This window comes from Nesoenas mayeri (assembly GCF_963082525.1).
Source record: "Nesoenas mayeri genome assembly, chromosome: 1".
NCBI classification, from domain to species: Eukaryota; Metazoa; Chordata; class Aves; order Columbiformes; family Columbidae; genus Nesoenas; species Nesoenas mayeri.
In genome coordinates, this window is record NC_137541.1 from 107,135,278 (window position 1) to 107,150,122 (window position 14,845).

General features: G+C 41.1%; 1 protein-coding gene across 1 annotated transcript; it reads left to right on the plus strand.

Moving 5' to 3' along the window:
• Window positions 1-413: 413 nt before the first annotated feature.
• On the plus strand, window positions 414-14,361 carry PDHA1 (pyruvate dehydrogenase E1 subunit alpha 1). The gene is made up of 11 exons (XM_080360740.1): window positions 414-627; window positions 3,594-3,665; window positions 5,207-5,380; window positions 6,098-6,224; window positions 8,922-9,013; window positions 9,364-9,456; window positions 10,882-11,037; window positions 11,263-11,334; window positions 12,201-12,268; window positions 13,131-13,239; window positions 13,922-14,361. Exons 1-11 carry the CDS (start codon window positions 547-549, stop codon window positions 14,084-14,086), a joined length of 1,209 nt encoding a protein of 402 aa, XP_080216866.1. The 5' UTR covers window positions 414-546; the 3' UTR covers window positions 14,087-14,361.
• The last annotated feature ends 484 nt before the right edge of the window (window positions 14,362-14,845 follow it).

Here is a 14,845-nt window from a genome sequence, read left to right on the forward strand (position 1 = left end):
GGTGAAACAGTGGCCCAGGTTGCCCAGAGAGGTGGTAGATGCCCCATCCCTGGAGACATTCCAGGCCAGGCTGGACGGGGCTCTGAGCAACCTGATCTAGTTGAAGATGTCCCTGCTCATTGCAGGGGGTTGGACTAGATGACCTTTTAAGGTCCCTTCCAACCCATACTACTCTGTGACTTCGTGATTCTGTGACCGGCTCGTGAGGCCCTCTCGCCTATGGGGGATCCCGCTGACCCTCCGCATCACCCCTCCTCCTGGACACAGCCCACACACTCGCCACAAATCCCCACGCAGGATCCCGTGTCGGCCCGTCACTGTCCGCCGGGTCCCAGCTCCGCACCGCGCCAATCAGCTGCCTCGACGCCGCCAGGCCCCGCGCATGCGCGTCGTCGAGGAGGCACGCAGGGAAAGGCGCCGGTCGGCCCACTGCTCGGGAGCCTGTCTCCGGGAGGCTGGTGGTTGGCCGGGGAGGCGGGCCGTTGGCGGTGGTGGCGGCTGAAGGAGACTCGAGGACGGGGGTGCCGCTCCAGGCGCTGTCGCTCCATGCGCAAGATGCTGCTGGCCGCGTTCTCCCGGGTGCTGCAGGGTCCGGCCGCCGCCACGGCCGCGGCCGCCGGGAGGACGGTGAGTGCGGCCGTTGCCTGCCCGGCCACAGAACGGGGCGGGGGGGACCAACGGGCGCGGCGGGGCGGCCTGTGGCTGTCGCGCGCTTCCCTGTGTGGGGTGAGCGAGACGCGCGGGTGGGGCGGGGGGGGCGCTGTCGGCGGGGCCGGGCCGGGGCGGCCGGTGCCGCCTCAGCCCTTGGCGTGTCGCTCGCCGTCACTCGCCCGGCACCTGGGCTGCCGCAGGCCCTGCCCGGTCACGGCGTGTCCGGGCCCTCGGAGGCCGGGCCAGGGCTGTCGGGGAGCGGCCGCGCTGGGCTCCGCCTGCTGGTACCGCACGGCTGCTGCGCTGGGGTCATGGGTTTGTCCTTTGGAAGTAACGCTGGCGTGAGGGCTGGCAGCACGGGGGTAACCGGAGCCAGACCGGTTACTTGGTCCCGGCGGCAAAATACAATAAATTAAAAAAAAAAAAATTAAAGCTGTTTATTTATCTTTCACTCAGTGTAAAATACTGCGTGAAAATAAAACGGTTGCTGTGTGCAGGGTCTCGCTGCATAACCGCCCGTTACAAGTGCTTGGTACGTGGTGCTTTCCAAGCGCCGCGGCCAGTGCCGCTGCCCACGCGTGGGGTCCTTGCAGGGGAAACGGGGGACGAACGTGCCTCCAGCAGCCCCGGCGTTGTGGCGGGAGGGCAGAACGTTCCCGCGGCGGCGCCGGCCGGAGCACGGGCCGCTGGGAAGAGGCGGCTGCAGCCGCCCTGCCCGGAGACACTGCTGCTTCTGTGCGCAGCCACCTCTTTGCTGTCTTCCACTTTAGTGCGATAAAAAAATGTTTTGATTTCTGAAACCCTTTTCCCGGCACTTTGCATAGAGTTCTTTTATTTATTTGTATTTTGGCTGTCAGCACAGGTCAGATCCTAAACAGGGGGTGAACATACTCTTCTTGTTCCATTTGAAATTCAGCCATCTGACCTTTTTAAAGCCACTTTCACCTTTCTTTGTTTAAGCAATGGTCTCTTTTCATCTTTTCCTAAATTTTCTTTTTTTTTTCTTTTTTTTTTTTTTCTAGTATTAGCATATCATTTGTTTTGTGTTATCTCTTGTGTGGAAAAGATCTTTCTATGTGTATTGAGACTATGTAGAATATGTATCTGAAACTATTTACTAATTTACAAATAAAACATCTGTGTTAAAATTTTCAAACATGGATGCCTAAAATTAGTTCCTCGCTGCAAGTACTTGGCTGGCTCCTGACATCTGCATTTTCCTGGAAGTCAAAACTAGATTTGGTTTGGATATCTTAACACAGATTTTTGGATCCTAGGGACTACCAAATATGTAAATATTTGTCTTGAATTGTTCCTGTGCATTTATATTGAAAGTGTAAATTAGCAAATAAATAGAAGCAGTCTTAATCCGTAAAGTAGTATGTTATAGCTACTTTGAGCATATTGCAAAGCATAAAAACGGATTTCCATGATGCAGAGCTTACCTGTAAAGAAACTACCTCTTAAAGTGTTCTAGTTGGCTAATCATTGGCTGACTTCTTCTTTCCTAATTGTTGCAGTCACTTACTCTTGTCTCTTTTTTTCTTTTCTTTTTCCCCCCTTCAAAATGCTGCTAACCTAGGGAGCTGTTAGTGAGGTAAGGCTTGAATTAGTTATGTAGAGATTTGTTTTTGACATGTGTATTGGCCATCTATTTAGAACTTTTGCTTTTATGTCATATGCAGGATGGGGGGTGGGGGAGTTGGAGCAGGTTGCCCACAAAGGTCCCTTCCAGCCTCAGCCATTCTGTGATTCCCAAACTCTTGATTTACTTCCAACTCTAGAAGTCAAATAGTTTTTTTTTTCACTAATAATACTGATGCATTGTGGTAAACAGTGTAGAAGCTTGGTTTATATTTAAAACTTTGTTTAATCTGATAATGGAGCAGGGGGAGGAGGGGATCGGGATTGCTAAATCAAATATGCATCGAAGTAGGTACCTAGGATGGATTGAGAAATTTCTCCTGACTTTTTTCTAAGCTTTCTACCTATCAATCAGACCTGTTTTGGAGACAGTGACCCAGAGATTCTCAGACTTTTGAAATAATGAACCTTCAGTTAAATGTATGTAAATTCCATGGTTGAATGAGCTCCTGAAATTTATGTGTAACTTAATTAGCAATACGATTTTGCCACTAAAGACGTAGTCTGTTCTTTATGCTAGGACCACAGTGCATGCAGGGACAGATGAGCATCGAATATGATGCTGCAGTGAAACTTTGTGAAATTATCTAAAAAGACCAGATGTTCATTAGTCAATAGCTTGTGTTTATTCTTTAAGACAGAACAGTAATGTATTTTTAAATGTCCCTCTTATCTCTTCCCTACCATGCCACCTTTTCTGTTCTGTATTTCATGTATACTTGGGTGCGTCACCTTTTATGTTTGTAGGTAATTTTTAAGTAGTGGCCATGCTGTTACCCACTTAAGTGATACTCTGTTGTTATTGCCATGCGTCTTGAAAAGAAAGAGTGAGAGTAGTTCACATTCCAGAAATCTGCGTTTTCTTTGGTTTAGTTTGCCTTGTGTTTGTTTAGGGTTGGTTTTTTTAATAAGGCAAATTCCAGTCAGCACAGAGCCATCAAAATCTGCATTGGCTGTTTCTACTTGTATAGACAATCTGGCAGATGAAGGGAAAAATAATTATTTTTGTGGCTTTGATGCTCTTTGTAATCTTTTGAAATTTCTTGGTTTAATTCTAGACAATTAAGGGTACTACAAATATAAATTCTGTTCTCTTTTTCTAATCTTAATTTTAAATACTGTGTTTTAACGAACTTCTAGCACACACATATAAAATAGAAGTTCTCTAGTATTATAAGAACGTGTCACTGGTGACTTTAATTCACGCATAATTTGGGAGTACTGTTAGAAATTATTTGAGAATTTACCCACTTTTGCTTGATAATTAAATATGTTTTGGTTTTGTCTTTTTTTTAAAGGCATCTCGAGTGATGGTAGCATCATCACGTAACTATGCAGACTTTGCAAGTGAAGCTACGTTTGAAGTTAAGGTAAAGCAGCTGAACGCTTAATACTGACATTCTGTGTAAGTGCTTGTAGACCCTGACATGATGGAATTGCCCCTTTGTCTTTTCAATTAGAAAAACACTGTTTGCATTTCTGGAACCAAACCACTCACTATTTCACCTGATCCTAAATGTAGCTTGAAGTACTGTGCTAGGCAGTATGTAGTAACGTTATTTGTTTCTTAAAAATGTGAAGTTGTGATTCTTTGCAGCTGTGAGAATGAAGTCACAAAAGAGCTGAAGAACCTCTTCTGTTCTGAAGGGAAGAGTATTAATGTTTTCTTACTGCTTTTAAAACAAATAGTTGCTGTTTCCTTCCTACCCTTCTTTCCATCTCCCTTTTGTTTATGAAGTCATGGGTGCCGATCCCACATGTGCAGCTGATTGAGTTCCATATAGGTTTTGGAGGAAAAAAATATGACATAGTTTTAATGCTTAACTTGGTGCTGCTTAAAAAATGTGCATTATATTCTGTCCGCTTTCCTCATTGGCTATGTCTTAGGAAAAAGCAATGCTTCTGTTGACAGTAGCTTTTGTCCTGGCTTTTCATTCAGGAATTTATAAATTCTGAAAGAAACTTTTATCCACTCTGTGTTTGTCCATGCCTGTAAAGTATTAAAATTGTTTCACAGACAGAAGGGAGGGGAAAATAAAGTTTATATGAAAAATCTTTTCTGAGTAGATACAAGGTTTAATGTTTGGTCCTGTGTTGATTACAAGACTCATAAGTTTCTGTTGTTACGTGAACTCTGAAGCAGAGCTGTCCCAAGAGTAGTGTGCACATGTTAAATCAAATTCATCTAGGTGTCAGTGGATTTGCTCTGGAGAGACTTTGCTTAATATAAACCATCTAATCTCTACAGCAGTATTTTGGCCATTTAATCTGCTCTGACAGAGTGATTTGTTTGTTCTATTCCACTGAACTCAGCTGATTTTTAATTTTTGTTTTGTGTGGGTACCTAAATCAGCCCTCTTGTGCAACTCTATTAAGTCCATGGTTTGGGGATGAAGTTGTACTGGGTACATGATTGTTTGACTGGCAGAGTGGCTGGTGCAACAGTGGTTTATCACTGCTTGTTAGAAGTGGTACTAAAAGAGGTGAAGTCCAGTCTTAGGACCAGATCTTACAAGCTGTTTCATGAAGGAAACTCTGTCTTCTCTCTTCACTAAGCATTTACTAAGTCACTAACTTGGCTCTTACCAAGTATTTGGCATGCAGCAACTGTGCAAATGTACATTTCCAGTGTTTTGTCAGGACTTCAGTTCATCTGCTAGTACGAACTGCAAGGCTTCATTTCGTGAATGGAAATCTGTTGTTATTAAAAAGTAAAGCTTTCAGTTCCCTGAATTTGGAAATAGTGCACAAACTGGACAGTTATTTTGACCCGTGAATTTAGGTTTTGCTGGCTTTCTCTTTGTAAAAGATATTAAAAGCAGAATTTTAAAATTACACATTAAAAAAAAAAGTTATATTAATAAATAGGATAAATTACTTTCAAGAAATGACTGCTTGTTCAACTGGGCAGAAATGTGACCTCCATCGCCTGGAAGAAGGACCCAGTACCACAGCAGTGATGACCCGAGATGAGGGGCTCCAGTACTACAAGACTATGCAGACCATACGACGCATGGAGCTGAAGTCTGATCAGCTGTACAAGCAGAAGATTATTCGTGGCTTCTGCCACTTATATGATGGTCAGGTAAGAATTTTTTTTCCAAGAGGTTTTATATTGCCTTAGCTTTCTTAATTTAGGGACTTGAATAGAGTGGAGAATAAATCACAACAAAGTATCTATGTAAAATATCTGAAGTTGTAACTGGATCCATGATTTGCACGCAAGGGAATCCCTGAGGTCTTGAGACAGCAATAGGAAGAGAGAAAAGGCAAGGTGTAGTTGAAGATCAGCTGAAGGTGAGGAATAAGCAACATATTAAGTTCAACACATTTGGAGGCCCACATCCTCCTCCTCAAGCTTCAATGATTTTTTTTTTTTTTGTTCCAGTGTCTCATAGGCCACTTGCCCACTAAAAAGCAATAGGCAAGAGAAGGAACTTCATGAATTTGGTGAAACTTTGCTATCTGTCTGTTCCCCCCTTCTGTTTTTGAATTGCAGTTATTTAGATGTTTCATTTGGGAGATGGGTGTAGAAAAATTCCACGAATCTTTGCAGCTTCTGGTTCCCCTCCTGGCTGCTTTTCTTAGTTGAAATCAGGACAAGATGGAATGTAGAGCCCAAGGCTGTTGTGGCTCCAGGTTATGCAAACACAGGCCTGCCACACCTTGGGATTTAAGGCAGTCTCCTGTCTCTGTGCTCTTCCTGGTTTCTGCTGATATTTGAAGTATTTGAGACCATAACTAGCCTTGCCACGCTGCTGACTGTGGAAATCGTGTGCTTTTCTTTATTTCTTTGTAACAGGAGGCTTGCTGTGTAGGGATCGAAGCTGCCATAAAGCCTACAGACCATTTGATAACAGCTTACAGAGCTCATGGCTTTACCTATACACGAGGAGTGCCTGTTCGAGAAATTCTTGCAGAACTGACAGGTTTGTGCTTGGTAAAGTGAGGATTCACATGCTGCTGTACTTGTGTCAGAATTTTTAATTCAAATTCAGTTATGTTGGTGCATGAAGTATAGTGTGTCTTTAGAAGCAGTTTAGTAGTGTAGAATAAATTGATTTCATAATTTTATGCTGCATCCACTTTTTATTATAAAACATAAGTCACAGAATGTGCTGGTACTTCTAAAGCACAACTTTTGAAATTTTTTTCTTGATACCATATGCTGTATTTGTTGTGCTACAGCAGCTTGGGTAGATGGAGCTTGCTAGTGGTCGGTGTTTATTCTCAATAGGACAGGGCATTACCTTCTCTAGAAAACAGGCTTGGATTTTCAGAATTAAACTGCTGAAGTCTTAGGAAGACTGGTGAACACTGTCTGTAATGGTAAACTGAATTTTTTTTTGGAAAATTTGACTGTAACAAGAGTGTTAGATAGTGATCTAGACAGAGCTAAGATTTTGTGGAGAGAGAGATTTCCTCCCAATAGGATCATAGATGGAGCAAGGAAGAGAGGAGTGGATCAGCCTCTTGAACTCTTAGAGGTCTGTGAAAGGGTGCCAGAAGTGAAAAATGAACAAGGAGTTTGAAGGCCTTTGTGAATCATTGGTATAAATAACGTCTTGATCCTAGAATTGGCATTCTTGAAATGTTAATACAGGAAAACACATTTTGAAGGTAGAGAAGAGAGATGGTTTCATATACTGAGAATGTGTGTGCGTTAAGAATGCATGTTAATAATGTATGTTTGTCTAGTGATTGACTTTCCAAGTGTCGCTTAATACTGAGAAGAGAGTATGTAAGGAGATTGTCATGACTCAAGTCTACTATCGGCACTGAAACTACAAACATCAGTGATGATAATAATTTATTTCTTTTCACAAGGTGCATTATCTTCTGTAGCATTGTGCTTGGTTTTAGTGGGCTTCTTTTAATTGGGAAAGATCATCTGCAGTACAGAGACTGCTGTTCCAAGTAACAACACTTGGGGCAAGTTTCTAGGGAGGGAGTGCTGCTAGAGCTGATTTTTGCTAACAAATGTCTTCACTGAACATGCCAAACTGAAAGACAGCCTGAGTTCTAATGACCATAAAATTACAGAATTCAAATGTCTTTGAAGGAGCGGGAAGCAGTCACCCAAAGACTAGTGGATACAATCCTAAAGGAAACAAACTATAAAAAAGGACATTTATGGAGAATTGATGATTCCTTGACAAACAGTTTTGTGGATGTCAAGGCAGATTGTTCTAAGAAAAGTAGAAAGTATAGCAGAAAGTGACATTGGTAAAACCAGGAGTTCTTAGCTAAAATACAAGAAAGGATTGTACAAAAAATGGAGGGAGATTACTGTAGTTTAATTACAGTTAAGAGAAACAGTCTTCTGATTAAAATTAGATTATAGTTTTTTATTAGTATTATTATTATTTTTGCTTTACTTTGGCTCTAGCTGGCAGGATCTATAAAAGCTCACATGAAGCCAGTTCATAAGCATATGAAAGGTAAAAGAAAGACGAATAATAAAAAATGATCCACTATGAGAAAGAGAAGTACAAATTCCTGAAGGAGATCAAGCTTACTTCTTCTAAAAAGCAAAGGCAGAAAAAAACAACCAAACAAGCTGTGCTTATTAGAAATAAAATAGAAACCTCTGTGGCTATTAACAAGACAGATTAGAATGAGAAATAGAGTAGGTTGATGAGAAATTTTATGTTTTTAAATCAGCTCATTTAATAGGGTTGTTTGTAATGCTTCATGGACCACCAGTTTTCTTCAAACTACAGCTTGAATAAATGTGACTTTTTGATGTTTATGATGAGGCAGGGTGGGGAGTTGTTGTTTTGCCTATCTGTAATTTTTACTTCTGATTATTGTCACAGGGAAGTCAAGTGTAGATTATTACAACTAATTTGGAACAGTGTTCATATCTTTCTTGCAGAAGCTAACAGTAATAAGGACTGTAAATACTGCCTTTTACAGATTACTTATATGAGAAACATAGACCATGTTTGTTGCTTTTTCCATGCAAGAGACAGAACCTGACACAACAATGTGATGTTCACAGAGTTGACTTTATTGTCGGACCGGGCTAGCTTTATAGCAAAGCTGCTCTGTCCACGTGCCTTGCAACAATGTGATTGATTGTAATCCGTACTATACAATAATGTGATAGGCTGCATGTACTGTCCACGCGCTCTGCAAGCGTGTGTCCGGCGATTGCTCATTCATTGTTACCTTCTAATGGGGTTCCTTTAGTTTCTTTTGTCTCTGGCTTCACCTCTCAGCCAGGCTGGTGACAACCCCATACCCCTGGGGTGGAGGGGGGCTCTGCCACTACACATGTTGGCTATTAAAAAAAAACCCATACATTTATCAGAAAGTGTTTTTGTATAGTAGGACACTGAAACTTCTTGGTTGGTTTTAAAAGTTCTTCTAAATCTCATTCTGTATTTCCTGAATTATGTTTTCATTATCATTCTCTTTTTCCCCCATCTCTTCATTGTTTTGTGATATATTTAACTGTAAAGTCATTTGGGAGAGGCCATTGTGCCTTAACTGCGCACAGATCTAATAGCAACAATGTGGTCTTAGTGTTATTACCTTTAGGAATTGAATTAGATGTTCCCATTTGCAGAGTATTTTTTCCTCCGGGGAGAAAAATAAATTGCTTGTTCTTCATGTTTCAGGTCGAAAAGGAGGATGTGCAAAGGGAAAAGGAGGATCAATGCATATGTATACCAAAAACTTCTATGGTGGCAATGGTATTGTTGGTGCTCAGGTATATACATAACTTCTACTTTAAAGCACAAGCTGAATTTGGCTCTTGTCCAGTGCCAGTGGTTTCCTCTTGTTTTTTGTTGTGTGAGCTTGTATGCAGATACTGTTACTCTGTGGCTATTAAATCTGTTATGTCTTTATTCTGGTTTGCTCACAGTGTTGTGAACTGTAGCAAAAAAAAAAAAAATGAGAATATAGTTAATGTTTAGATTTTGGGTGTAATACAGATTTGAACTAATCTAAGTGGGTTGCTAACAATTTGTTTGTTGAGCAGACAGTTCATAAGCCGCCTGTCTCCAGCTCCTCTAAACATTGTTCTGAGATGTTGGTTTGTCCTGTACTCTGTCATAGGTTCCTCTTGGAGCTGGGATTGCGCTGGCCTGTAAATACTTCGGTAGAAACGAAATCTGTTTGGCTTTATATGGGGATGGTGCAGCCAATCAGGTAAACAAGCTTTGTCTAGTGTGGCTCTGTGAGGAGGAGTGTGACTGTGGGTAATCAATTTTCCTTCTGGGAGCTGTCAGCTCCGCATTTCCACCACGTGGTGGGAGAGCCCTTTTCACCCTGCCTGTGTACTACCTGCAACCCAGGCAATGGCTGACATGGAACTTAGGCTGAGGTGGTTGTATTGGGCTTCGTGCAGCGAGGATGCTTTATTGAAGGCCACTGGTGCTGAAAAATCAGTCCTGGGGAGAAGAGCCAAGGTAGACCCTTTGTCCTGCAGTCCACTGCAGGTTTTTTTAGCCTTTTGTTGTGAAGTGCTATTCACTGAGACAAACTTCATTTAGGTGGCTGGGCATCTTGTGAATTTTGGACACTAGCACCTCTTATTTGTGTTGTCCTAGGCATTTGAGGAGGAGCGTGTTTCAAGTACTGTGTAGTCTTCAGAGGGGTGATTCAGATCAACAGTTAAAAAGTTAACTGCTAGATTCTCTTTATGTATCAGGAATGTAGTATCACCTTGGATTTTTTTATCAAGTTTTGGACCTGTGGAAAATTCTGTCTTTTCCCACCCTCTGTTTTGAACTCTGCCCTTGTTGCGGGAGCAGAGGGAAATCTGCTCAGCCCTGCAGTGCTCTGGATACTCAGGGAGTGAGTAACCTAATGGTTAATTATGTGAACACTGCATGAGTCATGGGAGGAGGGGTTTCCAGTTACTCTTGTTATCCTCTTTCCTATTATGCGTGGTTCACTTAAGCATAACACCCTGAAGTCTCTGTGCTGTAAGGAGAGCTCTGAAGGATGGCAGTGACAATGACAGTGCTGCCAAATGGGGAGAAACATGTAACTTAGTTTTCTGAAGATGGAGGAGAAGACAGAGCATCTTGCAGAGCTCTTTTGGTATTCTGGCCAGTCTCTTCATGTTATCAGCAGAGACATTAAGCCAGATAAGAAAATGATGGTTTAGAGTGTACTGTTGATATAATTTCCCACTTTCAAAACACAGGTGGAGATATCAGTTCTTGGTTTTCCCTGTTTTTGACTTAGAATAGCAAGGCACTAGCTGGCACTGTGGTCAAACTTTACTTTGCTGTAGCAGCATTCTGCCACATTAATCAAATGTGAAGGTTTTTATGACTGTTGCTGAAATACTTCACTTAAAGCTGAAGGTTTTGTGCTACCCTAACACAGATACTGATATAGGTTTAAAAATTAAGTTCTATAAACTCTTAGTTGAGATGACAATTACCTTGTATAGTGTAGCTTCTCTTTTAGTCCTGCTGAGCTGCCACAAGGGGCTGGTTTCAGATTGCTTTTAGTGTTACAGTTTCTCCTAACTAGACCTCTGCAACTGAATGACTTTCAGTAGAGCCTACTGCTTGGAGGCTGAGCTCCCGGTCTAGATGTAACTTGCTCCTTTTCTTTCAGGGCCAGATATTTGAAACTTACAATATGGCTGCCTTATGGAAGTTGCCTTGTATTTTCATCTGTGAGAACAATCGGTATGGAATGGGAACTTCGGTTGAAAGAGCTGCAGCCAGCACTGACTACTACAAAAGAGGAGACTACATTCCAGGACTCAGGGTGAGGACAACCCCAGCTTTTTTTTTGAGGGTTCGAAGTAGGGGGATGCATAAGCACACACCCACACAATACATACACATGTATTTCCTTTATTTATAAATGTATTTAGAATTATTTTTTAACTATAGGAAAATTGGAAACTGAATTCCTTTTGTACTTGTGGAAGTAGTGTAACTGGAAGTTTAGGGTTTGGCATTTTTTTACCTTGTAGTTTCTTTTTATCAGGTGGATGGCATGGATATCCTCTGTGTTCGAGAAGCAGTAAAGTTTGCAGCTGAGCACTGTAGATCTGGAAAAGTAAGTCACTAATCATAATTTCTTTTCCACAGGTGAAATTCTTAGCCAGATTATTGCTGCATAAAAAGTTATTCATCTAGCTCAGTTTCTCCAGTCACTGTTGAAACTTTACTTGACCTTTATTTCCTTTTTCTCTCCACAGTATTGAACCGGTAAGCAATTGAGTGGTTCTTTAATTTTGTTAGAATTTATTAACATGCAATTAGTATTAACCAAGCAGTTAAAAAAATATTTATGTCCTCATACTCTGTCATCTTTTTCCTCATTTCTACTCCAGTTAGTTTCTGTTGTGAAAGGCATTCTGTCGGGCAGTTGTGTTCTTTGTGAAGAGGTTAATTAGGGAAGTATCAGATAAAGTAGTAATCATCCTATATTTACAACAAATGGAAAATGAAGTAAAAATTTGTCAGTCAGCATTATTGTCTGTCACCCAAGCCTGCTACACTGCTTTTGAAGATTTTTAGTATTTGGTGAAATAATGTTTGTGCTGGGAACATAAAACAGAAAAGGAAAAAAGTTGATACAGAAGAATAACTGTGAGTTAAAATCTTAGAGGGAAACAACAGGCAATTTGAAATATTCTGAGTAAAGGTGGAGTGTCATTGGAAGGGAAGACATTGTATAGTGCTGTTTAATAAGAACAGGAGAATAAATGCCTACAATATCAACAAAAGCTTTCATTTGAAAAGAATTAAGTTTAATTTTACTAGTTGTTATAATGTTATGTAAATTAAACTGAGAAAAAGAAAGTTGAATTAAAGTCGTTCACCACTGGTGCAATTCACCTACACCAAATACTTGCTGCTATAACAACAAATTGGTCACTCAAGGTGGTAACACTCTCTGTGTTGTGTTTTCTTTTTAAGGGTCCTATTGTGATGGAGCTGCAGACATACCGTTATCATGGCCACAGTATGAGTGACCCTGGAATCAGGTACAGTGACATTCTTTCTTGGCATTCTCTGAACACAAATAAGTATTGATTGTCAAAATCCTGAAACTGTCATGGATTCACTGTTTCAATCCACTGAAGTCTGTATAAAGGTTATGACCAGTCTGATCACTCAGCTCATTGCTCAGCTGATAATCTGTGGTCCTGCAAAATACTTGTTTTTCTTGCAGTATTAAGAGTTTTAGAACAAGCACAATGTCAGTTAAGTATGTGTGGTTTCTGTTAATGAATTCTGCTTTCAGTGCAACTTTATTGTGTGTTCAAACAGCTTGAACTGAAAAGCAGTGTGGGTTTTTTTTGGTTTGTTTTTTTTTTTTAGTGTATTTAAAATCCTGCAAGCTAAAATCATAGGAAGAGTTTGGACTGCCCAGTCAAGTAGAACACTTCTCAAAAATACAAATATACAGGTGCCAAAAAGACTTGGGCATTGCACCAACTGACAAATCCAAATTTATCTACATGAAGTAGAGGTGTATCCCTACGTTTGGCTAGAAACCTGGAGTGGAAGCGTGCAGCAAGTCACCTAGAACCCCAGGAAGGGGAGGTTGGAAAGAGGCAGGATAGTCCCTTGTATTGGGTGTCTCAGGCTGGGATTGCTCCCCTTTCCCCACCTACTTTATATTTGAGTTTGCAGCTGCTTCAGCTCAGTTATCACTTAGAGCTGTAAGCAGAGTTCTAGATGTAAGTGTGCCACCCTGTGAGTGATGAATGTCACTGTATTTTCGTTGCATCCCTGACAGTCCTTGGGTTACACCTTTCTCTAAAAGTGAGGTGTGTCCAGAACCTCACCTCTGTTCAAGGGTACTCCTGAAGAAGTTCATGTCTTTGCTTGTCTTGCTCCTAGCTATCGTACTAGAGAAGAAATTCAAGAAGTGAGAAGCAAAAGTGATCCCATTACCATGCTAAAGGACAGGATGGTAAACAACAACCTTGCTAGCGTTGAGGAACTAAAGGTATGGCTTTTAGTTGCTGTTTAAGCAAGCTCTTGGGCTTTCCAGAGCTCATTAGTGTGGGAATGCTCATCGTAGGGCAGTGTGCATCACTTGTTCTTTCAAGTTTGTTTTAACATCACTTTTATTGGTGAAGGTGAAGTTTTGTTGCAGACCAGCTAATCAAGTTGCCCGCAACATTCTGCTTTTGGGTGCTGAGTGTAACTCAGCAGGTGCAAGGCTGTGTGTATGTATGACTGTTAGTGTTTCAAGTACAGCTCTTCTCATATACTAAGAAACATGTAGAAATCAAAACTGCCCAGGCTTTCTTGTCTACCTAGGAAGGGGTTAAGTCTCTGAAAGGGAAATGATTGATAGTGAAAAATCCTAGTGCAGGAGTCAGGAGCTCTCTAAGCAAATGTTGTAAATATTTTCATCAACAGTTGTTTAAAAAAACCCAAAACTTTCACAGAATCAGAATCCAAAACGTAGAGGTTCAGTGGCGTTATGTTCCACTGGCAGTGAATTACAAAAGGCAGTAAGGGACAAATGTGTAGTAGGATGTAAGTTTTAACAGGGTGTTTTTTAATGTTTATAGACACAGTGTTAATGCTAATTCTGACCAATACTTAATCACTGCATTTAAATTCAAAACTGTGCTGCTTTTTCTGAGCTGCCTTCTAATAATCATCCATTTTTCGTTTAGGAAATTGATGTGGCAGTAAGGAAGGAGATCGAGGAAGCTGCTCAGTTTGCTACCACTGACCCGGAGCCACCACTGGAAGAACTGGGTCACCACATCTACTACAATGAGCCACCCTTTGAAGTGCGTGGTCCAAACCAGTGGATAAGGTACAAGTCTGTCAACTAAAGGCCTTTTTGTTGGCATAACATTCATAAGAATAAGTGAATGCATTTACAGGAAACACAAGGACTGAGAAACAAACCTTAAGCTTATTTAAAAGTTCTTTCCAAAAAGGAAATGTGTAGGGAAATCTGTCTCAGTATGGAAACATGTTGTTTCAGAAGGAGCTAAATTAAGAGAAAACAGTGGTTTATTTTAAGTGCTATATGTTTGCTGACTTTTCTTTGGGTTGCTGTATGTGTTCTGTACAGTGAAAAAAAATAAATAAATAACAAGATTTATCTAGTGGTCTGTTTGCTTTGTTTCTTGACCCAGTTTCCAAAAACCACCAGTTACTACATGTAAACAGCATACCCGCACCCACAGTAGTTCAGTGAGAGCAGCTTTAATACAAAAAGCTATATACATTCACCTCTGAAGAGGTGACACATGCTCTAGCATAGCCCCCTCCTTGCTCCAACCATTAGCCAGCAGAACTGTAAGGCATCTTAAGTTCACAGTTTTCACAATGCCGAAGCCCATTCAGATGTGTGGTACCTGTTTTGCAGAAAAGGGTTTTTTTCTCAGCTAATGCTTTTTATGACATTGACAGGCAGTTGACTTCTGCAGTAGTATATCATAAGTCATTTAAGTGCATTGACACTGGCTTAAAAGCTGTTACTATTCACTCTGTATTACGCTGATGGTCAAACAAGCTGCATAACTGTGCAAAACCTGCAAGGCCACTATACATAAATATATACATCTAATAATTTATGTGGTAGG

Coding starts and splice junctions, on each gene's coding strand:
- PDHA1 (XM_080360740.1), top strand. CDS start 547: ATGCGCAAGATGCTGCTGGCCGCGTTCTCCCGGGTGCTGCAGGGTCCG. Junction 628..3,593: donor CCGCGGCCGCCGGGAGGACG/GTGAGTGCGGCC, acceptor TTTTTTTTAAAG/GCATCTCGAGTGATGGTAGC. Junction 12,269..13,130: donor ATGAGTGACCCTGGAATCAG/GTACAGTGACAT, acceptor TCTTGCTCCTAG/CTATCGTACTAGAGAAGAAA.